The sequence below is a fragment of the Eschrichtius robustus genome, chromosome 19 (assembly GCF_028021215.1).
Source record: "Eschrichtius robustus isolate mEscRob2 chromosome 19, mEscRob2.pri, whole genome shotgun sequence".
NCBI lineage: Eukaryota > Metazoa > Chordata > Mammalia > Artiodactyla > Eschrichtiidae > Eschrichtius > Eschrichtius robustus.
Window position 1 is genome coordinate 63,996,963 of NC_090842.1, and position 24,086 is coordinate 64,021,048.

At 48.5% G+C, this 24,086-nt stretch overlaps 2 protein-coding genes across 2 annotated transcripts; both read right to left on the reverse strand.

The window, feature by feature from the left end:
- Positions 1 to 2,650: 2,650 nt before the first annotated feature.
- On the reverse strand, positions 2,651 to 16,733 carry KLK13 (kallikrein related peptidase 13). The gene is given in 8 exon segments (XM_068527166.1): positions 2,651 to 2,839; positions 4,405 to 4,541; positions 5,950 to 6,135; positions 6,138 to 6,219; positions 6,535 to 6,636; positions 6,638 to 6,726; positions 9,883 to 9,969; positions 16,724 to 16,733. Coding segments are annotated over 8 exon segments (882 nt in total).
- Positions 16,734 to 19,314: 2,581 nt separating this feature from the next.
- KLK14 (kallikrein related peptidase 14) lies at positions 19,315 to 23,382 on the reverse strand. Its single transcript, XM_068528377.1, has 5 exons — positions 23,343 to 23,382; positions 22,328 to 22,493; positions 20,524 to 20,777; positions 20,071 to 20,207; positions 19,315 to 19,470 (listed from the first exon to the last, which is right to left on the reverse strand). The coding sequence occupies exons 1-5, from the start codon at positions 23,380 to 23,382 to the stop codon at positions 19,315 to 19,317; spliced, it is 753 nt and encodes a 250-aa protein (XP_068384478.1).
- Positions 23,383 to 24,086: the final 704 nt, after the last annotated feature.

Consider the following 24,086-nt stretch of genomic DNA (forward strand, 5'->3'; position numbering starts at 1 on the left):
CTGCCCACTTGGGCCTCCTCCCTCCCCTTTAGTGTGTGTTGTGCATCTGCATTAACCAAGCCTCCTTAGGAGAGGCTATTCCAGAGCTATAATCCTCAATTTGGCTCGAATAAAATTTTCCATTTCTTTCTTAGATCAACTGATTAATTTTTTGTCGACATTGGTATGATCTCAGATATGATCTTTCCCATGTTCACCACTCTCAGGGGCTCACCGTCACACTGGAAGAAAGACCAAACTCTGTACCACAGCCTAAGAAGATCCTGCATATGTATTTGACTCTGCTGAATCCTCCAGACTCCTTCCCTACTGAGGCCATTACTCTAAAATCACACTGGCCTCCTTGCAGATCCTGGAATAGGCTAAACTCAGGGACTTTGCCCTGGTGGCTCCCTCTTTCAGGGATAACCCCCCACCCCACCCCATTCTTTGCAAAAGTGGCTCTTTCTCACCTTTTAGGATCTTCAGCCAAAACGCCACCTCCTTCAAGAAGCCCTCTCTGACCACCGTACTCAAAATAGCCATCCCCCCTAATTCTTTAACACAAAGCCCTGTTTATATCCTTCATGGATCACATTTATTACATAAATCATCACAATTTGCAGTTATTTAGTTTGTGTATTTGTTTATTTTCTGTGAATCCGCTGAGGGCCAAGTTTATTGCTGCTTGGCTGTCTAATAAACAGTTCGAAACTAAAACTCCTTACCTTTCCCTGCAAAACTGTTCCCTCAGGTTCCCCCCGCCCCATTTTAGTAAATGGCAGCTCCATCCTTCTCGTTGTTCAGGCCAAAGCCTTGGAGTCATCCTTGACCCTCCTTTTCCTCACACTCTCCAACTGATACCAGCAGACACTGTAACCATCCCTTCAAACAGATCCAGAATCTGACCTCTTAACTCCTCCAAGGATGTCACCCTGATCCAAGCACCGTCACCTCCCACTGGGCTATTGCAGTCACTCCACACCAACCTTTGCACCCTCTTCATTAATCTGATACATTAGGCAGACTCCTGCCTCAGGGCCTTTGCACTGTCTGTACTTTCCACTTATGGTACTGCTCCCCAGCCAGATATGCATGAGGCTTCCTGTCTCCATCCTTTCAGTCTTTCTTTAAACTTTACCATCTCAATTAGGTCTTCTTCCCAGACCATCCTATTTATTTATTTATTTATTTATTTGGCCGCACCGTGCGGCACGCGGGATCCAAGTTCCCCGACCAGGGATCGAACCCGTGTCCCTTGCAGTGGAAGCGTGGAGTCCTAACCACTGGACTGCCAGGGAAGTCCCTGAATCATCCTATTTAAAATAACAATGCCATCCACTTCCCAAACCCAATACCCTTCATCTCTGCTTAGTTTTTTTTGCCATGACTCATATCATCACCTGACAGTCCTTTTCTTTATTCATCCTTTTTAAATGTGTGCTTCCGCAAAGACTGTATGCTCTACAAAGGCAGAAGTTTTTGTCTGTTTAATTCACTGTCTATTACCTGTGTCTGCAACAGTGCTTGGCTTATGATAGGAACCAATGTTGACTGAATAAATAAACAAAATGGTATTTACCAATACTCAGGAGAGTATTTGCACATGATCAGCACTGAATAAATGTCTGCTGAGAAAAACATTTTAGGCACTATGAATTTGAGAGGTTGTTATTAATAGCCTAAGGAAATATTATATAGGGAGCCATGCAAATAATAATAGTGGTAAGTGCTCAACATTTATACTCATAACAGTGCTATGAGGAAAATTATGAGCCCCATTTTACAGATGAGAAAACAGAGGTTGTGTTTTATGACTTATTCAAAGCAGGGATTCCCATGGCTGGGCATTTAGCCACTGCATCTGGGAGTCATAGACAAAGATATAGCAGCACAGGGTACAGGACAAGGATTGTGGATGAGATAAAAGAACAGAATATTTGGTGAACAATACGGCATGGAGGCCCCTTGGGTTACTCGACCCCAGCACCCTAGAATTTAGAGTGCTGTTGATGTTTAGTGGGCATGGGGATTCAGACACAGGGAATATTGGCAGAATGTAGAAGGTAGGTAGGAATGGGACAATTTGGGAGACCCAGAAATGTCTCCAGGAATTTCCTCAGGTTCATTTGAAAGAATGAACCATTGTGAGGCTCCGTCGTTAGCTGTGACGAATCAGAGGCGCATATATAATATTGTCAGAGCAGAAGATCCTGCACACAAGAGACTATTTTCAGGAAGAAATGTCTTGGGAGTCTAGGACCCACTTGAGCACAAAACATAGAAGGATCTAGAATATAGGCAGCAAATTGGGGTATAAGATGTTGTCAAAGAAGTTTTGTTCATGGGACACAGAATATTGTTGAGATGGGTTGATGGAGGTATTTAAGTGTTCCACAGATAGAACATTCAGATGGTGATCTAGACGTTAAACAGTTGGGAGATCTGGGACGTTGTCTGGGTTGGGACGTTCAGGGGGCTGGGATGTTTCAGGGATGCAACGTCTGGGAGACCATGATGCTGAAAGTAACTGAATGCTTTTGAAACATGTGATGTCCGCTGGGATTGGGTATTTTGAAAACATGGGTCACTGGTTCAAGGGGAACACTTTGGGAGGGACAGAGAAGGGCTAGGCAAACCGAGTAAGGAGGCAGGGAAGCCAACCTGCCTTTTACTGTGGGCCCTTCGTCCATTTCTACTCCCGAGTTTTCCGTTTTCGGATTGTTTCTTGGATCCATGTAACACACTGAGAGACTCGGGTGTAGACACCAGGCCGGTTGGGCTGTCCACATGGGAAGTTTCCCCAGGAGATGATGCCATAGAGTGTTCCATTACAGATCACGGGACCCCTGGAGTCGCCCTGAGTGGGAGAAAGAGAGAGGGAGGGGGTCCTAAACAAAAGGAGAGACACACACGGAAGCAGAGATAAAGAGAGATAGGAATATGGAGAAAGGGTGAGACAGAGCAACAGAAACAGGGATAAGGAGACAAACACAGAGAGACAGGAAAAGAGAGAAATTGACAGAGATAGATGCTGAGACAGATAGAGAGAGACAGACAGACACTTCTGTGTCTCTCCCTGTTTTTCTGTTCCTCAGTCTCATTAAATTGATGGTGGCTTACCTCATAAACCTGTTCTTGGTTCTCTGGCCCCAAATCCCAGCTTGTACCCCTCCCTACCTCCCAACCCTGCTTCAGCTTTATGGTTCCTTGGTGTCGTCTTACTATTGGGTTAATCCAGCCACATTCCTGGTAGGGTAGGCAACATATCTGCACTGCCACTTCTCCCTCTGGGCCCAGGGCAGAAATTACTAATTGATGAGGCTCATATCATTAGTTCATTATCACACCCTTTCCCACGAAACCAAAACCCGATCTAAGAAGCCCCCTCTATTGGACATACGTTGGGGTTTTTTTGCCCGTGTAGTATCCATTTCCCCTTATTTTGATGACAGCCTCTTGATTTTTTTCATTTGGGGAACACCCTCTCAACCACTCTCAATCCATGCAACTTGTCCCTGCCCCTACCCGCCCCCACGGCTAGTCACGTGACTCAGACTTGGTCCATCCGAGAATCCCACAGCTCTGGCCAGAGTGGTGGTTCAGGACGCAATACAGCTGACCCTTGAACGGCACAAAGGTTAGGGGCACTGACCCTCTGCACAGTGAAACTCCCCCTATAACTTATAATTGGCCCTCTATATACGCTGTTCCTCAGTATCTGAGGTTCTGCGTCCACAGGTTCAATCAGCCTTGAATTGTGTATTTACTGTAGTATTTACTACTGAAAAAAACTCTGTGTATAAGTGGACCCATGCAGTTCCAACCTGTGTTGTTCAAGGATCAGTTGTACTTAAGTCAGCCTAGTGAGAATCATGCTCAAAGTGTTTATGTACACAGTTGGAAAAGAGATGTTCTCTCTTTCAAAGATGGTTCCTTAGAGGGTGGGATGTAAGCCCAAAGCTGCTGGGGCCATCTTGCTATGGCATGGGAAAAGTTTAATTGAGAATGAAGCCAAAACTGAAGAGAGAAGAGCTGAGAGTTAGAGAGAGACAGACTCTTAAACATTATGTGTGCACCTGGATCCACCCGTGCCTGAAACAAGACACCCTGGACTTTTCAGTTACAAAAGCCAGGGTTTTGTTTAAGCTGGTTTGTGTTGGGTTTCTGTCACTTGCAACCAAAGGAATCCCAACATTTATACATCTCAACACAAGGATCTGGGCAGCCACTGTCAGTCAAAGCCCAGGCTTAAGATGAATTCTGTTTGCCAGCCATGGTATCCCCTTTTTATCTTGACCCTCTATGCTAGGAGATATCTCACCTTGCAAAGACTGGTTTGCCCAAGGCTGGAAGCAAATCCTTCTGCCCAAGCATCTGTCCCCACCACGTGGCCTGTGGCAACCCACCACCCCTTGGCCTCACCTCACAGGAGTCATTGCCACACTCTTTTGTGCCGGCACAAAGCATGTTGGGTGTGATCTTCCCCAGGTAGACTTGATGACATTCCTCACCTGAGCATAGTTTGATGTTGGCACATTGGAGGGTTTGGGGGTAACTCACTGAAAAGGAGAGAGAGGAAGATCTAAGGATGTCTGTTCTGGACAGGCTATGGGGTGGAAGCTGGGTGGGCAGAGAGTTGGTAGAAAATAAAGATGGGAAGAGAAAGATGGGAGAAGAGATTGGATATGTATCTGGGTAAAGGGATGGAAGACAGAAATGTGGAGAGAAATGGGGGGAGAGGTGGAAGAAAAGATGAGAAGTGGAGAGAAAGATGGAGAGGAATGGGACAGGGATAAATAAATATATCTCACTATGAGATATAAAAGGGGAGGTAGATGAGGAGAGAGGTGAAGCAAGTGATGGGGAAAGACAGAGAGAAGGTGTTGGGAAGAGATAGGAAAGCAAAGGGGTGAGAGAGAATTGGAGATGAGGAAAACACCAGGAGGAGGAGAGATGAAAAGAGATGTGGGAGAGTAGGAAGGAGTGGCAGGAAGGAAGAAAGATGTGGTAATAAGACTAGGGGAGAACTAAGGACTGCTCTGGAGATGCAAAGGGCTCTTGTTGCTATAGGGTTCAACTTTATATTCATATATATACATATATAATTTATATCCAAAAGATATATTTATTTATACTTTATTATATTTAATAAATATAATTGATATAGTAAATTTATTTTCTGAATCATAAATGATAATATTTATATATTTAAATATTATATATATATATATATATATATATATATATATATATATATATATATATATATATATAGGCTGTGCCGCACAGCATGCGTTCTTAGTTCCCCGACCAGGAATTGAGCCCTGCAGTGGAAGCATGGAGTCTTAACCACTGGACCGCCAGGGAAGTCCCACAGATCTATTATTTAAATAAATACATAAATATATCGTTTATAGCTTAGGAAATAAATCTAATTTTTATCATTTACGTATTTATATACAGATGTATTATTAGGCACGTCCATATAACATGAACATATACTATATAGTATATATTTTTATATATTTATAAATTTATATATATTTATAAAAAGGAAACAATTTTATATATATAACATATTATGTGATTATAACTTTATATTCATAAATTTATGTATATTTATATAAAGGATATATAACTATATCATATATGATATATAACATATATAACCTTATATTTATATATTTATACATTTATACTTATATATGCTATAAAGGATATATAAGACGATACAGTATCTATTATATGTAACATTATATAACCTTATTTTTACATATTTATGTTTTATATTTACATAAAGGATATATATATAACTTTATATATTATATCTGTGATATCTGACTTATCACATATATAACTAAATCTATTTTTATTTATAAAAACTCCTCTTCCAACCTACCCTCCCCTCTCTGCCCCAGCTTCCCTGGCCACTCTGTGAGACCTCAGGCCACCTGTGTGGGCGCAAACCCTGGGGGCTGGTGGTGGTGCCCCAACCAGACACCGGACAGCAGGTGCCAGCGGGGAGGCAGTCGTGGTGGGAGAAGGGCGGGATTTGGATATGGCTCGTGAGCTGGACCGAGGACTGCAGTTCCAGAAGTAGGATGTTGTGGTCATGGTTCAGGTGGGTGGGGCTGATCTGGTATAGAGGGTGGGAATAGATCGAACTACCTCCCTCACCTGCTCTCCATCTTCCACATGCCCCAGGGCGTCCTTGCCCAGGTATACTCTGTACCCGTCGTGGGTGCACGAAGGGGGTGGTTAGAGGAGCCCAGGAGCCCATCTCCGTTCCCATCCCCAATCTAACCCTCCCCCATCCCTCCTTCCTCATCTCCAAACATGTCTCCTTCCACATCCTCAACTCCACTTCCATCCAAACCCTCTACTTTGACTCCATTCCCATACCCACCTCCCCATCTCCGCTCCAAATCTCATTCTCTCCCCCATGCCCATCCCAACCCAGTTCCAACCTCATCCTCAAACTCACCTCCACCCACCCACCACCCCAGTCTCAGTCTCATCCCTACCCCATGCTCCCCTGGCCCCCACATACTCCTTTAGACAATGTGCTGCAGTGAGGACCCATCTTGGGTGGATCAGGACCCCCCCCCCAGAGAGCAGCCGCCCTTGCATTAGTAGGGCTACCTTCCAGGCTGAGAGTGGGGGGGGGGCAGGTGTAGCCACCGGGGAGGAACCCATTGGTCCCACTGGTGCCATTGAGAATCTTGGGGTACTGCTGAGAGATGCCTGGTAAAGAAGAGAAAATGTTAGAGAATTGGGGTTCACGGGGGAAGGAGGCCCGGTGTTGTGGTTCATGGGCTTGGGGAGAGACTCAGAATTTTGCTCTGGGTGACCAGGAACTGAAGATTCATTTGTTGGCCTCTGGGAGTTGCCATTTTCTATGTAGTAGACATGAGTCAGGGCGAAGTGGTGATGTCCTTTTCTGTAGAAGTGACAAACACTCCACTGGAGGTTAAAAGAAGAGTTCATGGAATGAGGGTGCTTCTGATGGGTAAGCAGAAGCCTGACTTTCTTCCTACCTGAATTTTCTCTCCTGGCCCACTACAGGGATTGATTTCTGGATGTAGAAGTGAGCCTAACCTACCCATCTACACAGGCAGTATCCCTCCATCCCTCCATCCATCCATCCCTCCATCCTTTCAACACACATTTACTGAGTGCCTTCATGACTTCACATACCATTCATAGGCTAACCACCCCCAGATACAAAGTTTGCAGCACTCTGCGTCATCTGACCCTTGCTAGTCTCTTCAACCCCATCTCCCACTTCTCCTCTTCACTCACTCTGTTCCAGACCCATGGACCTGTCCTTCAAACACACCAGATCCCTTGTGCTTGCTGCTTCCTCTTTCTGGACAGTTCTTTCTCTAGACCTGCCCTGTTCAGTATGGTAGCCACTAGCCACATAGGGCTATCTAAATTTAAATTAATTAAAATGAAATTTAAAATTCCGTTCTTCAGTCACACCAGTCACAGCACATTGAACAGCACAGATATAAGACATTATATACGTGAAATAGTCTACTGGATGGCACTCAGAATCTAAAGACTGCGTATCTGGGTCCCTCTTGACTCTGAGAGCTGAGCTCAAATGTCACCTCTTCAGAAAGGCCTTCCCAGATTCCTGGTCACCTGGTCTAACATTGGCCCTCCTAAACTCCGCGCCCCCTGTCATTCCCTATGACATCTCCCGAGTTGAGTTTCATCATAGCTACAATCACTATTCCTTTCTCTTTATATTTTGTTTACAATTCATCTCCTCTTCTTGACTGTAAGCTGCACTGACCACAGGCACCTGAACTGTTTTATTCAGTGCTGCATTCCCAGGACCTAGCGATGTCTGGCACACAGCAGCTACTCAAGCAATGAGTGTTGTGTGTACCAGGCACTGTGCCTGGCATTAGAGGCGCAGCAGGCAACACAGGGACAGAGAAAGTCTAATCCTGAATGTGCCACTTTCTGGCTGGGTACAAGTCTCCAGCCTCAGTTTTCTCAGCTGTAAAGAAGGAAAAGTAATCGTTTGTCTCTCTTCGGGTAGTTGTAGGTTCAGTAAGATCCTACATCCAAGACACACACAGGACCTGGCACAGAGCAAGCACTCAGTAAGTGGGGACTGCTATTAATTGCACCCTCAGAAACTGAGTCATCATTCCTTTCTCTTTCAAACCTGATTTTGTCAGGAGAAAGTTTCACGATGGTGCTAATATCCTTTCAACACCTCTCTTGCCTTGTTGAGCTCACCTTCAAAACCAGGAGGAAGCAGAAGGTTACCTTCAGCTGGCAACCCCAAAATTAAGTTGAACTATCTGCAATTGCTATTTTAGGGGAGGTCAAAAAGGGTCAACTATAGGCAGTTTCAGGTGGTCCAATACAATGAACATTGTTTTTGTCCATTGTGTGGAATTGATTTTTCTCTCTTACCTTTTATTTATAGCAAAGGATGCTGTTTTCCATTTAGAACAGTGGTATAAACTTCAAATATGTTTTAAGTAAAAAAAAAAAAAGTTGCCTCTAAGAAGACCATTCGGTTGAAATTAATAAAGATGGTTTGCCAGACCATAAAGTCCAGGGTGTGGAAGACAGTGCAGGCAACATGGATTAGGATCCTGACTCAGGCACTGCTGGGGACTTTGCTTTCTCAGAGTCGTGGGTTTTTCAGCTGTGAAACTGGAGTAATTATAGTGCACCTACCTCATAAGGCTGTTAAGGATTCCACAAGACGATGCATGTGGAGCTCCTAGCCCAGGGGCATGGCACCCAGAAGGGGACATGGGAGTCCTAGGTGTGTCACCAAAGGAGAGAAGCTACCCCACCTTCAGGCCAAGGGTGGTGATGGGTGCCTGAGGACCCCTCCCTCCTTCAGGTCTCAGCTCAAGGGTGAAGCCTTTTGGGGGCCTTTCCAGGCCAGGAGCCGCCATGATATCTCTGGGCTTCTGGCTTGGCTCCTTGAAGCCATCACCTCGTGTCACAGTTCTAACTAATTATTATCTAATTATTTGGGTAATTGTTTGAATAATGTCTGCATCCATCTCCTCTAGGCTCTGGGTGCTGAGAGCAGGAACTCTGTCTCTGCTTTTACAGCACCCGGCACTCTGCCTGGTGCTCAGCTGTTTGTTGAATGAATGAGTGATGCATGAATGGGGTTTCCAGAGAACTTGCCTGCAAGGGCAGGGAAAGGGGGCTTAAATGTGAGGAGAGGAATCTCTGCGGACCAACTCTGGGTGGAATCAGATAGGTTTGGGGTCTCCTCAAGGATTAAAGAACAATCTAGAAGGTTCTGGAAGGGCCTGAGAACGGAGACAGAATACTACCAATAAAGTAGTAATAACAACTAACTTTCCAGTCCCTTCTGTCTGCCAGGCGGTGAGCACATTACATGCATTACATTTCAATATTCACAACCACCCTTTGTGGTAAGGACTTAATGTTCCCATTTTTACAGATGAAAGAAAGAAGCTAAGTTACTTGCTCAACGTGGCAGCCGTCAGGATTTGAACCCATGTCTGTCTCTTGTAACTCTGGGGAGGCCTTGAACGTGGGAGGGTCTCGGGGGCGGGCTTTCCAACGCAGAGTAGGACAATCAGCAAACGGGCTGGTTCGGAAGATCCCGAAGAAGACTTAAAACTAGGGCGAGCCCATCTGAGCTGGGAGAGGGTCTGCGGTCGGTGGGGAGAGTGGACTGACCCCAACTGGGACACCGGGTCACGCAGGGACAAGCAGGAAGCTCTCCTGTGTCCCGGTGGGACCCGGCCCCGAGCGGGCGGGGGGCGGAGCTCGCGGTTCCCACGCCCCTCCCCCTTCCCCCTCCCCCCCCCTCCCCCCTCCCCCCCTCCTACCATGGTCTGGAGTGGCCACCCGGCCTCCACCCCCGCGCATTCTTACCTTCTGACAAGGCCACCGTCAGGAAAGCGATTGCGGCGGCCAGGGGCCACGTGGTGACTTTGGGGTGGGGGGCAGGGCGGGCGGAGCCTGAGAAGTTGGAGAGGGTGCTAAGCGCTGGCCAGAACCCCCATCTCTGGACACTCCCTACCCACCCTGCTCTGCGTTTCGCAATCTTGAACGTCCTCTCCTTTACTCTGAAAACCTTGACCCTGGAATCTGCAAGCCCCTCCCCAAGTGCCATTCTTGGTTGGTGGGGGGAGAGTCCCAGGAACATGGTGGGAGGGGCAGCTTGCACACCTCCCTCACCTGGGGCTCTGGCTTGCAGCTCTTCACACCAGGTGGCCAGTCCCTCCACCCCTGCCCTCCAGCGAGCTGGGTCCTTGGTGAACGCTCCCGCCCCTCTCTACCCTCTCCGTGTCCTTTCTCCCCTCTCAGGGAGAGCTTCCACTGCCAGCTGCCTCAAACTTCAGCCTCGACCCATGGCTTTTAACCCCTGAACTCCCTGCCCCCAGCGCCTTCAGCATTTCCCTGTTGCTGGCCGTCCCCTCTCCACCCCCAATGGCTCAGCTGGCTGTCGCCATGCACACCCCCCACCCCCACCCCCAACCCCCGCCTGGGCTTGGCCCTTCGTGTGGGGCGGAGCTACCAGGACAAGCTAGGACCCAGATCTGATTCCACCCAAGCCCAAGTGGAACCCACTGTGAACTTTCAGCCAGCAAGACCCACGTGGAGGGAAGGGAAAAGCCCAATTCCTTCTCCAGGCCCACCCAAAATCCCTAAGGCCCTCCCTAGCATCAACCCATTTTTTATGCCACTTTCTCATCCCCCCTCCAACCCTATACACATTCTTAATATACGTCAGCTCCTGGTTGGCCATTTTCTACTCTATTCCCACCTCCCAACTAATTTTAACGATTCCCCTTACCGTCAGCCTATCCCTCATACCCATTCCCATCAACAGCCTTATCTCAAGTTTATCTCTCTACGTCAAACTCAACACATCTCAGCCTCATCTCCAGCCCTATTTCTTCTGGAAAACACAGGGATGCCCAAATTTATTCTACCCTTCCCTCCTCCCCTATTCAGACACAAGAAAGGAGTCTTCAGATAGGTGGATAGAAAGTCAACTTAGACTTGGATGTGGGCAGGGGTTGGGCCTGGGAAAGCAATATTTTGGATAAATGGCCTTTTAAGAGCAGGGTCAGATGGGTGAGGCAGTCCATGGGGACCTAGGTGGGGAGGGAGAGGCAGGAATCAGGAAGCTCTGGGGACGGGATGATGGGGAAAAAGAAGGAGGAAGGGTGTTTTAGGAGTGAGTAGGCGTCTCCTGGAACTGTGGGTGGGGACATGAGCTAATCCTAGGGGGTGGAGGGGGTAGGATTAGGGATTAAAGAGGACAGAGGTGGAGTCAGAATTTGAAAGAAAGCCAGAGACGGGGACCAGATGATATTTGGAAAGAGAGACAGCAGTGGTGTCATGATAAGGATAAGGGGTTGAGATGGATGGAGTGAGTATTCATCTCAAAACTGGTGTGGTCCATATTGGGGGAGTTAAAGTTTGGATATAAGGGTCAAATCTAGTGTTAAAAGATAATTTTTTTTTAAAGTATCTAACCGTGACTCTCCTGCATCTATAAAATGAACATATGTCAAAGATGTTATTTGGATTTGTTAACAAGCGATGGAGCTAGCAAGATGCTACAAAGAACCACACATGTATAGGCAATAAGAAGTGCTAAAATGAATGAAAAAATAGATGCAAAACTGGCTTATTCTATATGGAGGGGAGAGAATTGTACTTCCACCTGACAAACCTCATTTGCACGGTTATGGACAAGAATTATTTGCACTGCTATCGACTATTTATCATTTACAGAGTTGTAAAGTAGCTCAAAGACAGTAAAAGAAGCTGAGACCCCATAGAATCAGATAACCCACCTAGTTTTCCATTGATGACATCTGTTGGGTCCATCTTAAAGTCTTTCACAGTTTTTCCCTACACTAGGAAGAAAAGTTTGTGGTCGGGTTTAGGATGGTGGTTGGTGGGGGGGGTGGGGGGGAGGGGCTCTGATGACTGTGTTGGGAATGCAGGTGAGTTTGGGGAAGAGAATGGACCTGGGCTGAGGATGGGGTTGGAGTTGGTTTGGGGGATAGAATTAAGTTGTAGATGGGAGGGATCTGGGGATAATGTTGTTGACAGAGTCCAGTTGGGTTGGGGCTGGAGATGAGGCCAAGATTGAGTGTTTGGATGGGGAGGTGTTGAAATACAGTTGAGTTGGTGTTGTGCGTTGACATTGATAATGAGCACTCGGTGTGAGGTCGAGTATCTGTGTCAGGGTAGGGTTTTGGTAGGAGTGGGCTGGGTCATAGCTCTGAGTGCCTCTCAAGGTGACAGAAAGGTTACTGTCCTTCCCCACCTTGGAATTACCCCACTTCCCAAGACTGGACCCAGAGTAGGGACCGAGTTCACTCTTTTTGAGTTGAGTTGGGTTCAGGCTGAGTGGCAGGACGGAGGATGCGGGTTAAGTGAGGTGACAGGTTTGTGTGGGAAGTCGGGGTACCTGTGCTCTCTTGTGGCCTAGGTCCACACTTCCAGAAAAAGCCTTTCTCCCTTGGGAAAGGCTGGAACTTGGAGTGGGGTGGCTGGCTTTGGTATTTGCTGAGGGGTGGGTACCAGGTCAACATTGATATTAGGGCTTATGATTGGCTGACTCTTGTTGAAGTGAGGTCATGGACCCACCAAGAATTGGGGGTATTCTACCCCCTCACTTGATCAATAAGGCAACTGGAGCCCATGGAGTTCAGTGAGCAACTGAAAGTCACATGCCAATTAGACCAAATCCAGGGGTACTGTCTCATAGATCAGGGTCTGTCCCCCTCAGAGAGAAGGGCTAGAGCAAGAAAGAAAAAGGACTAGAAAAAGAGACAGTGTTCCTAGTGGTTCAGAGCTGAGTTCAAGTGACATGGCCACTCTGTGCCTCCGTAAAATGGTGCTATCAATAGCACCTGCCTCATAGAGCAGGGTTAAATGAGTTAATATTTGAAGATGCTTAGAGGAGAGTTTGACACTAACCAAAGGCCACAAACATGCTTGTTAAATAAGTAAAGCTGGAGATGGAGGCAGCCTGAGGTTCCCGTGGGCCCCACCCTATAGCTTGGCTTCAAAATGAGGTTCTTTGTCAAGCAGGAACTGGAAGTTCTGGTTGGAAGTCCTGGCTGGGATGAGGAAGTTGGCCCTACACCCATGCCCAGAGCAGAGGCCCCGATGCAAATGTGAAGGGATGGGGAGACTGAGAAAGACCCAAAGGGATAAATACACAGAGACAGAAAAACAAGGTGGATGGGAGAGAGCAGAGGAAATGCAGGGAGAGACAAAGGCAAGACGAAGTAAGAGGTAGAAAGAGAGACGCCTGGGGAGAAATCAGACTTGGGCTTTTGGAGAGAAAGATGCACAAGAAATTGAGACACGTGACTTCTTCTTTAGAGCTGGATCCACGTTATTAAGGATGTTGGTCCCAGTCATCTCACACATCAACGAAATACCACTTTTCACCCATCAGAATAGCAAACACTAGAAAGGTCAGTCTTGCCACCTCCCTGCATCTGTGCCCACATGCTCCGCCTCCTCTCCCATTTCTATAGATGAACAAGCTTCACCTCCATCTAAGAAAGACACCTCCACTTGTGTCAGGTACCCCATCCCCTCTCACCTCCTCAAGGACACTGTTCCGGCCAGCAATCCTCTGCTCCCTTGCCTGCGTCATCCATTTTTTTCTTCTCCATTAACATACAAACATGCTACAATTTCTCCCATGTTCCATGAAAAGAATGTTTTAAAAACCTTCTCTCAACCTTTGTGCTCTCCTTCAGCCCCTGACCCAGTTTTTTGCTCCCTTTGACTGCAATACTCCAAAACGTTGGCTACACGTCCTGTGTGGCATTCCTCTCCTCCTGTTCTCTCGGGCCCACTCCATGCAGGCTTCCACCCCCACCTCTCCACCAACTGTGCCTCTTTTAAGGGCACCAATAAGGTCCATGTTGCTGAACCCAGTGGCTAGCTCTCTGGGGTTCATCTAACTTGAGTTATGAGCAGCATTTAACAAGTGATTCACTCCCTGGTCTTTCAAAGTCTTTCCTCGGCTTCTGAGACACTACCTTCCTCCTGGTCTTCCTCATTACTCACTGACTGCTTCTCCTTCGTGACTGATGTTGTTTTCTACTCACGTCCCCAGTCTCTACATGCTGGAGCATTTGGCCCTCTTCTTTTCTCTGTCTATGTGCTCACTCCCTTGGTGATCTCATCTGCTCCTGTGGCTTTAAATACCATCTACATGCTGATGACTCCCAAATTTTATGTCTCCAGCCAGACCTTGCTCTTAAACTCTCAACTTGACACCCAACTGCCTACTCAATAGATTCACGTTCGAAACCCAACTCTTGTCCTTCACCCCTCTCACGTTCCAAACGGGCTCCTCCTACAGTCTTGATCTTCTCAGTAAATCGTTTCTTTGTCCTTTCATTCCTCAGCCAAAACCTCAGTCTCGCCCTTGAATTCCTTTTCTCACACACCACACGTCCATTTTTTTTACCAAACCCCGCCAGTGCTACCTTCAAAATAGATCCAGAATCGGACCATTTCTCAACATCTTCCATCCTTGCCACCCTGGTCCCTCCCAGCCACCGTCATCTTTCATCTGGATTATCTCGAGTTTCTTATCTGGTCTCCCTGTTTTTGTCCTTGTCGGCCTACACCATTTACACACAGCAGCCAGAGTGACCTTTTATTATAAAATGTAAGTCAGGGCAGGCCACGCCTCTTCTGGAAAGCCCGCAGTGCCTCCCACCTCACTCAGAGTGAAGGTCAGGTGTCCTTACGGTGGCCAACAAGGCTCTAGACCATCTGGCCCCAGTAGTCCTCTGATGTCACCTACTGCTTCCTCTTCTCCTGCCCCTCTCATGCCAGGCACAATCCCATCTCAGAACTTTAGTACGTTAATGCCCACTCCTGGAGCCCTCTTCCAAACCAGATGTCTACCCGGTTTCTTCCATTCTTGTCATCCTCTCCATGAAGACTTCCTTGACCATTGTAGTTGGAGATCCCTGAGATGGGTTCAGGGAACCACCAGAAGGACCCACAGAACTCGGAAAAGCTCCTGCACTCATGATTTTGGTTTCTTACAGCAAAGTAAAAAGACACATGGGGCCAAGTCCAGGAGAGACCAGGCCCGAGCTTTCAGTTGTCCTCTCCCAGAGGAGTCGTATAGACAGCACTTACTTTGTCCAGCAACAATGTGTGACAACACGTACAGAGGAGTGCCCACCAGGAAAGTCCACCTGAGCCTTGGTGTCTATGTTTTTTACTGGGGGTCAGTCACATAGGCACATGGCTGTCTGCCTGCATGGCTGGCCTTAGTCTCCAGCTCCTCCTCAGGTCAAACATGCCCCGAGACCTCCATCACAAATCATCCTATTAGGATAGACTGTCTGGCATGGCCCAAGGCCCCCAGGTAAAGAAAGACACTGTTATTAGGCAGAATATTACAAAGTCTTAGAGGTTATCTCCCAGATGCTAGGCAAGGGCCTAACTTCTTTTTGTAATGTGCAGGGTTTGGACAACATAGCCCTGCTGAGTTAACCACCCACTGCATAACCCTCTTAAAATTATAACCTTCCTCTGACATTCTCTATCCCCTTACTCTGCTTTATTTTTCTCCAAAGCACTTACTCCCATCTGTAATATTTAATGGTTTTTTTTTTTTTTTTGGCCGCGCCATGAGGCTTGCAGGATCTTAGTTCCCCGACCAGGGATCGAACCTGGGCCACGGCAGTGAAAGTGCTGGGTCCTGACCACTGGACTGCCAGGGAATTCCCAATATTTCATGTTTTACTCATTTATTTGCCCCTTGTTTGCCTCACCTCCAGAAGTGAGTTCCCCGAGGGCAACAATGTTATCTGCTTTGTTCCTAGAGCAGTAACTGGCACATAATAGGATTCAGTAAATATTTGCTGAATGAATGAATGAACTACAGGCATTTTTGAGGGTGTGGAGAGATATGAATCCTTCTTATCTGGGCAAAAACTTGCCAGTACTTGGTGAAATTGATTAAAAGTAAGACTTTTGGTCCAGTGGTCCTACTCCTGTGATATTCCAAAGAAGTCTTCTATAGTTCTATAAGGGGCCTGCCCCCAAATGGTCATTGCAGTATTGCTTGGGTAGTAGAAGGAAACTAGGTGTCCATCACCGGGGGACTGGGTCATTAAACATGGTGGATGTATACCATGGAGAGGTGCTTCTCAAACTCTAATGAGCATGGAGTCCCCTGGGGGTCTTGTTAAAATGCAGATTCCGGTTCAGTTGGTCTGCGGTGGGGTCCAAGACTCTGACTTCTAATAAGCCCCAGATAATTCTGATACTGCTGTCCCCTGGACCACACTAGGAGCAAGGGTATAGACTCAAGCAGCCCTGTCCAGTAGAACTTTCTGCAATGATGGAAATCTATTTATCTGTGCTGTCCAATATGGCAGCCATCAGCCACATACGGTTATAGAGCAGCAGAAATGTGGCGAGTGCGACCGAGGAACGGAATTGTAATGCATATTCAATCTAGATAATTTTAGTTTAAAAATTAAATGACCACATGTGGCTAGTGGCTACCATCTCGGACAACACAGGTTGAGAAAACACCAGCACCGTGGCAGTGAGCAGTAATGAACCAGGTGGGCAGACAGCAACATGGATAGGCTGTTAACACAGTATTTTGGTGTGAAATAACGTCACACCATCTTTGGTGGAATAAGATCGCCTATTTAATACTGAAACCTGACTCCTCACCCACACGCACCTGCCTTCATACCCTATTCCATCAATCTAAAATGCCTCAGTTGTATTGGCACTATTATTTTGTATACCACTGAGAAAGAAAAAGGAGCCATCGATGAAATTAGGGCGTAATGCTAAGACATAACACTATCAGCTAATTATAAACGGAGCCTCTCGCTTACGGAGGTTGTAAAAATGGGAGAGGGATATGCATCTAAGAAGCAAAAAAAAAATAGGGTACGTAACCATCGCAGCTGGGAATATGAGTTGGAAATCAGATTAAAGATTACTTTCATCTAAACTATTTTTACTTAGCTTTATAGTAGGATGCAGGCCAAGAATTACAGCACGGTCCGTGTCTTCATCTCTCTGGGGGCTCAGAGCTACTCAAGTACACAGCTGCTTTCAACTCCTTTCCTCCGCAGAGCTTGTGTGGTTGCCACACATGAGAGCCCAGGTGTGTCTGTATCACCATGACAGAAGTTGCAGTACCCACTTCCCAGCAATCTTCTTCTTCTTTTTTTTAATGCTGCATTGGGTCTTTGTTGCTGCGCCCGGGCTTTCTCTAGTTGTGGCGAGCAGGGGCTACTCTTGTTGCGGTGCAGGGGCTTCTCATTGCGGTGGCTTCTCTTGTTGCGGAACACGGTCTCTAGGCATGTGGGGTTCAACAGTTGTAGCTTGTGGCTCTAGAGCGCAGGCTCAGTAGTTGTGGCCCTGGGGCTTCGTTGCTCTGCGGCATGTGGGATCTTCCCGGATCAGGGATCGAACCCGTGTCCCCTGCATTGGCAGGCAGATTTTTAACCACTGTGCCACCAGGGAAGTCCCCCCAGCAATCTTGTTTTCCTCTCTTTTTTCTTTTTCTTAATTGAAGTGTAGTTGATGTAAAATATTATATAATTTCCAGGTATACGATATAGTGATTCACAATTTTTAAAGGTTATGCTCCGTTTATAGTTTTATAAAATATTGGCTCTATTCACCCCAGCAAGCTTTTGAGCTATTGTAGTAAGACAGGTTCCAGACCTGCCACCTCAGAACTCTCTGATCCTGGGCTTTCCCCCACAGAGCAGGTGAACGCTTGTGGCAGGTGAACCGTATCTGAGTTCTGCGGTACCCAAGCACAGAACCACGAGAGGATGGACATGCAATCGGGAAGGGATTCCCAGATGCTCACCATTACAGATGGAACGTGACAGACATAAATAGCCTCCAAGCATAGATAGCAGGAAAAATAATTAGGAATTGATGAGTTTTGAGTATTGACTTTTAAAAAGTATACATTACTTAATTGTAAGTTTATGTAATTTAATTTTTAATAATGGCTGTGTTTAGCAACCGGCTCTCAAAATTCCTGAAAATTTGCCAAGAGGCTCTTATGGGCTGGGATGAGCTGGCCCTGGCACACGCAAAAGAGCTGCCACCCAGCCCAAGTTTAATGATTTTTTTATCCATAGGGACTCTCGACTTTGCTTTTAAATTATGTTTACTGTTTCTTGTCTGTGACCTCCTGCTAGAACGCAAGCTCTGTGACGAGAAGCATTTAGATTTGTCTGGCTCGTTCGCAGCCCTACTTCCAGTACCTAGAACCATGCCTGGCGCAGAGTAGGTACCCAGTAAATAGACCAATGCCTGGTGCATAGTAGGTGCCCAATAAGTAGACCAATGCCTTGTACACAGTAGGTGCCCGATAAATAATCGTTCTTGAATGAAAGTAAGAAAGAGAATGAGATTCATAACACAATGATTTCGTGTAAATTAGAAGCAACACAATGTGACGGTGCATGTGTTCCAAGGATGCAGGGTATTCAAGGCCATCTGTGTTGATGCCTTTGGGGAGGGAGGGGAACCAGAGCCAGGGATGACAACTGGAAATAAATAAAACGAGAGCAGAGCTCTGTAAGGACCTGAGTGTGATTAACTCAACTCTCCTCACCTGAGATCTGACTAGGAAAACGAGGATCTCTTCACTTGCATAGTGTTTTCCAGGAAACAAGGTAGGTCTTTTGCCCTCCCTGTCTGGGACCTCAGCAGTCCCTGCTCACAGGACTCTGAGAGGAGGCTGGGGGAAGGGCAGTCCTGCTCAGGGTCACCGTGCAAGGCTGGGGCGTTTCCTTCTACCACACCAAGTACAGTGGATGGTGAGGGGGCAGACCCCCAGGGGACACCATGCACTTCGGAACATGCCTCCTGGCTGGGCATGATTGGACCCCTGTGTGCATATCTGTTGGATGAATTAAATGAATGGAGAACGGAATTTAGGATTGTTAAAGTTTTATTAGTAGTATTTACCTGGTTTTTACAGACACTAAGAGTTTTGAACATTGTCTTCTTCGGAATATGGTGCCAGTGCAGCGCCTTTGCCTTCACGCTCCTACTCTGTGTGTCTTAGGGGCACCTTGAATAATGACGGGGATGTTGTGGGGTGCAGAGAGAACCCCTGAAGGAACTGCTCTGGGAAAGGGGAGTTCTGAGCCTGGGGTCAGGAGCAGGATGCTGGGGGCCTGGGCTTGTGGGTCTGAGGGAGGGGGAGCTGGGGCCCGGGATCCCTGGGTCTGGAGTGGGAAGAGCAGGGTCTTGGGGAGCATGAGGGCAGGTGCTGTCCTGTAACACCGGCTACGATCTGCCCTGCATGGTTTCCTGGATCCAGTTTTGGTACTTGCACAGGTTTGTATAGACGCCGGGGTAACCAGGCTGGGCACAGTTCTCCATCCCCCAGGACACGAGGCCCTGGAGCTTTCCATCGCACACCAGGGGTCCCCCGGAGTCACCCTGAGGGGGAGAGACAGAGATGGAGACATCCACAGACAGATGACCAGAGCCGTGGGCATGGAGAACCCGAGAGGCAAAGATGGGACAGGGGTGGGCTGAGAGCCCTGGGCAGGGGCTCTGGAGGTCTCAGCCCCTGGGCGTTGGGGTCACTGGTTCCCACTCTGTCTCTGTCCCTTGGGCCCCTCTTCATCTTAGCTCTGTCTCTAGAAAACTATGTGTGTGTTTCCACATCCCCTGTCTCTGGAGCCATCGCTCAGGGATGGATTACGATCTCTAGAGGACCTGAGCCCGGCTTTCCAGGTGCCCGTATGTGATGATGGCAATGACAGTGGTGACCAGAGCTCTGTGCTCTTTCCATGGACTAGCTCATCTCATTCCACCGACTAAGACCTGCTACCCCCATGGGACAGATGAGGAAACTGAGGTCCAATACCCAAGGGCGAACAGCGTGGAGGCAGCCTGGCTATTACAACCTCTCTCGTTCTCTGTGTGTGTGTGTCGGGGGGGAGCTCCCCTGATCTTCATGTTCCTGCGGTCCTTTTGTACCTAAGTCCCTGCTCCAAACAATCCCCCTGCCCGTGCTCTCTCCCTGGGCCTCACCTGACAAGAGTCCTTCCCGCCTTGGGGGACCCCTGCGCAGACCATGCCAGGGGTGATGGCTCCAGAATAGGCCCGCTGACACTCCTCATTCGAGAAGATGTTGATGTTCACGCATTGCAGAAAGTTGGGGAACCTGGCTGCAGGGGCACCGAGGGGTTACGATGGGGTCTACCCCTCAACAAGACCCAGGGGTCAGGGCCACCAGCCCCTCCCCCCTCAGACCCAGGATCCAGGCCCCCAGCCCCTCCCCCCTCAGACCCAGGATCCAGACCCCCGGCCCCTCCTCCCTCAGACCCAGGAGTCCAGGCCCCCAGGCCCCTCCTCCCTCAGACCCAGGGGTCCAGACCCCCAGCCCCTCCTCCCTCAGACCCAGGGGTCCAGGCCCCCAGCCCCTCCTCCCTCAGACACAGGACTCAGACTTCCAGCCTCTCTTTCCTGACGCAGGACTCTCACCGATGGGACTGGATATCGTGCCCCAGCCCGACACAAGGCAGGACGTCCCTGTGCTGGCACAGGAGCTGGCCATGGCGATGGGCTTCACTGCCCTCCCCAGCCGAGCAGGCCGCTCCAGCTCCAGCAGCATCAGGTCGTTGTCGATGGTCCGGGAGTTGTACTGGGGGTGTGGCACCTGGCGGATCACACGCAGCACCTGCTGTGTGACCTCCAAAATCCTCATGTTGTGCTTGCCCAGGGCCACTCGAAGGATCCTGGCCCATGACCCCCAAGAGTAGCGCCGCTCAGGGTCTGACCTGGAGACCTGTCCCCACCCTCCAGCGGCGCTCCCTTCCCTGGTGATGAGTTTTCCTCAAGTCTAACCCTCCCTCTGACTGCAGGCTGAGTGTTTCCCGGCACCCGGCACCCTTTCCCCCAGCCTGGGCTTTCTCTCTGGACCCAGTCTTACCATTCTCCCCTTCCCCTTGTGGGCTGCGCTTTGCCTTCTGACTTGGGTATAAGGTGATGATTGAGCGTTCTTGGCTCTGTCCTAGGGTCTGAACCTGGATCAATACTCTGAATTCTAAGTGAGACTCTGGGCTGTGGCTCTAGGCTCTAAATCAGAATTGGTATTCTGGAGTATCCTTTCCAGTTACTCCATTGCTTCAGGGAGGCTGCATTCCAGTTCTAGCCTGGCCTTTGGACTCTAAACATCCTGAACTTTTGAGTCTAAGCTAGGAGCTGGGTTCTAGATTGAATCTGGATGATAGCATACTTTTTAGATACTGGTGTGAGCTCCGGTTTCTAGGTTGAGTTCTGGGTTCTTGATTAAGCTCTGGTTTATGACCTGGGTTGTAGACGATGGTTTGAGCTCTGTGCTCCAGTTGGGCTCCGGGCTCTAAACACCGGTCTGCATTCTTGACTCTAGGTTGGGTTCTGTTTTAGATCAAATTACAGGTGATAGTCTGGGCTCTTGGTTCTAGACTCTGGTCTGAGCCCTTGACCTCAGGTCAGGCTCTGGGTTCCAGATGGAGCTCCAGGTTATGGTCAGGTTATCCCAGGTTCTAGATGTTGGTTTCCATTCTAGACTCTGGGCCCTAGGTTCTACACTGAACTTTAGTTTATGGCATTAGGTCTGGTTTATGGGCACTGGGTGAGCTTTTATCTGGACTTTGACTTCTAGTCTGGGGTCTGAGGTCCAGGTTTCAGTCTAGAATCTGAGAAGGGCTCTGGGTTCGATATGAAGCTTTAGATTATGGTCTTCATTCTGGGATGTAGATGGCGGGTTGAGGTCTGGGTTCTAGGCTGCTCAGAGAGGAGCTGTAGACTAGACTCTGGATTAAATGTTGGATCTAGAACAAGCTTCAGGTTCTGTCTTTATCTTACGCTCTGAGCTGTAAGCAGGTTTCTGGATTTATGTCTGGACTGTGAGTTCTGAACCTGACTCTGGATTCCAGGCAGTGTCCTGAGAGGGGTCCTGAGTTTCTGAAGGTAGACTGTGTCCAGAATTCAAGCACGACTCTGGAACAGGCTCCTCATCTTAGTCTCTAGGTAGAGCTTGGCCTCTGGATGGATCTCAGGTTATGTGTTAGAGTCTAGATTCTGTGTGGGACTCTAAGCTTGTGTCTGGGTTCTAAGTGGTTGATCTGCTTTTAGAATCTAAACCGAGTTCAAGATTTATGGCTGGATTCCATGTTCTGAGCTGGGTCTGTCGTTCTAAGCTCTTGTCTAGACCCCAAACCAGGGTCCAGCTACTACACTGGGTTCTACACAGGGCTAGACTCTGGAATTCACTTGGCAGAAGAATAAGGAGAGGGTCACTCACGGACGGGCGCAGTGAGCGGCAGTGATGACCCAACGCTCGGACAGCAGGGACCCTCCACAGAGAAAACTACGGCAGGGACCCGTCAGTAGGGCTGCCTGCCATGGTTGGGAGTGCCGGGTGCATCTGTAGCCGCCAATTATCTTGTTCCCTTCGTTCTGTGCTATGGCTAGGAGAAGGCAAGCGTGAGGTGGAGTGGGGAAAGTAGATGAACAAATGCTCTCCATCTACCCCCAACTCTCTAGGACATCCGGAATCCACAAATCCCCCCTTTTTTGCCTAATCCTTAAACCACCCACCTTTATCTACCCCACCCTATATGAGATATGCCCAACACTGCCCCCCATTATTGTCCCAACATAACCAGGGAGTTTTCTGACACCCCCTCACCCCCAGGCACCTCCATAGTATCTATTATTGGATCCCAGGGCCACCTCATCCAGGGTCCTGATACAGCTACTATGCTTGACTCTGCTTCTCCACGAATACTTTCTGTCATCACTTTTCACAATACAACACAACGCCACCCAGTAATCTTCCAACACCTTCAGGGAGCTGCCTGTTCCTTCCCCGAACTTCTCACTCCATGTGACGCCCCAGGATCCACTATCTCTCCCCACACCCACTCTGCGTGCCACACCACTCTCCCTGCCAGGAGCTCACCACCCCATCATCATTCCCACCATCATTTCTGGCAACACGCTGTCTTTCCCGTATTAGTTCTTCCCTAACGCAATCAAGAAGTGTCCTGCTGTCCTTTCTAGGAAGACCCAGTCAAGACCCCATAGTTCTACTCAATTCCTCTCTTATTTCTCCCCATCTCCTACAACTCCCTGGACCCTGCGATCTCCTAATACCTCCACAACTTAGAACTCAGGCCCCCCCCCTCCAGCATGCACCTCAGCCATCATCCCCAAACTACTCCCTGCCCCTTCTCACCAGGTCACCTGTGAGCACGTCGGGTCCCCAGGACCCTTCCCCACCTCTTCTCAGGGTCCAGGTCCCACTGTTGTCTTACCTACAGCCAAGATCTGAAGCGCTGTCAGCAGGAGGAACATTCTGAGGGCTGGGGCCTGGATTCTGGCAAATGCAGAGAGAAAGTGAGGGTTAAGGAGGCGGTGAGAGACGCAGAAGGTATAGTTCAGAGACAGAGAGAGCGTCTTAGACAGAGACTAAGACCCATAGAGACATGGATGAGGGACAGAATAGAGAACAGAGACCAGGAGGGCAGGGTCTGGGGGCTCCTTGGTGGCTGGAGAGAGGATGCTGAGAAGGGTTCAGGTCCTGCCTGGATGTCTCCTGTCTGGAGGAGCGGGGAAGATGTCTTGCTTCCTTGTCACTCATGGAGGCCTTTTATCTCTGGCCTGAGTAGCTGGCGCTTCTCCTCCACCCTTCTGACTTTTTTTTTTTTTTTTTTTTATTGCCTACTTCCCATTCCAGGATCCCTGTTCCATCTCTTCCCTTTCCCCTCTCACCAGAGAAGTAGTCACAATTGTTAATGAGAACCTGCCTGCCTGGTACAGGAAGGTGTTGTAATCTGGAAGGAATCCAGGGAGGGGGACCCCAGGGCGGGGTGGACAGGGTAGGGGTGGGAGAGGGGCTGAGAGAGGGAGGGACAGAGGCAGAGAGAGGGGCTGCCATGGGAGGAGAGAGAGTCTAGGAAATGTGAGAGAAGTAGCATATGAAGGTGGAGAGGCAGAGAAAGAGTAAGAGAAATACAGGCCAGAGAGAGAAGAGTCAGAGGGAGAGAGAATTCAGGGAG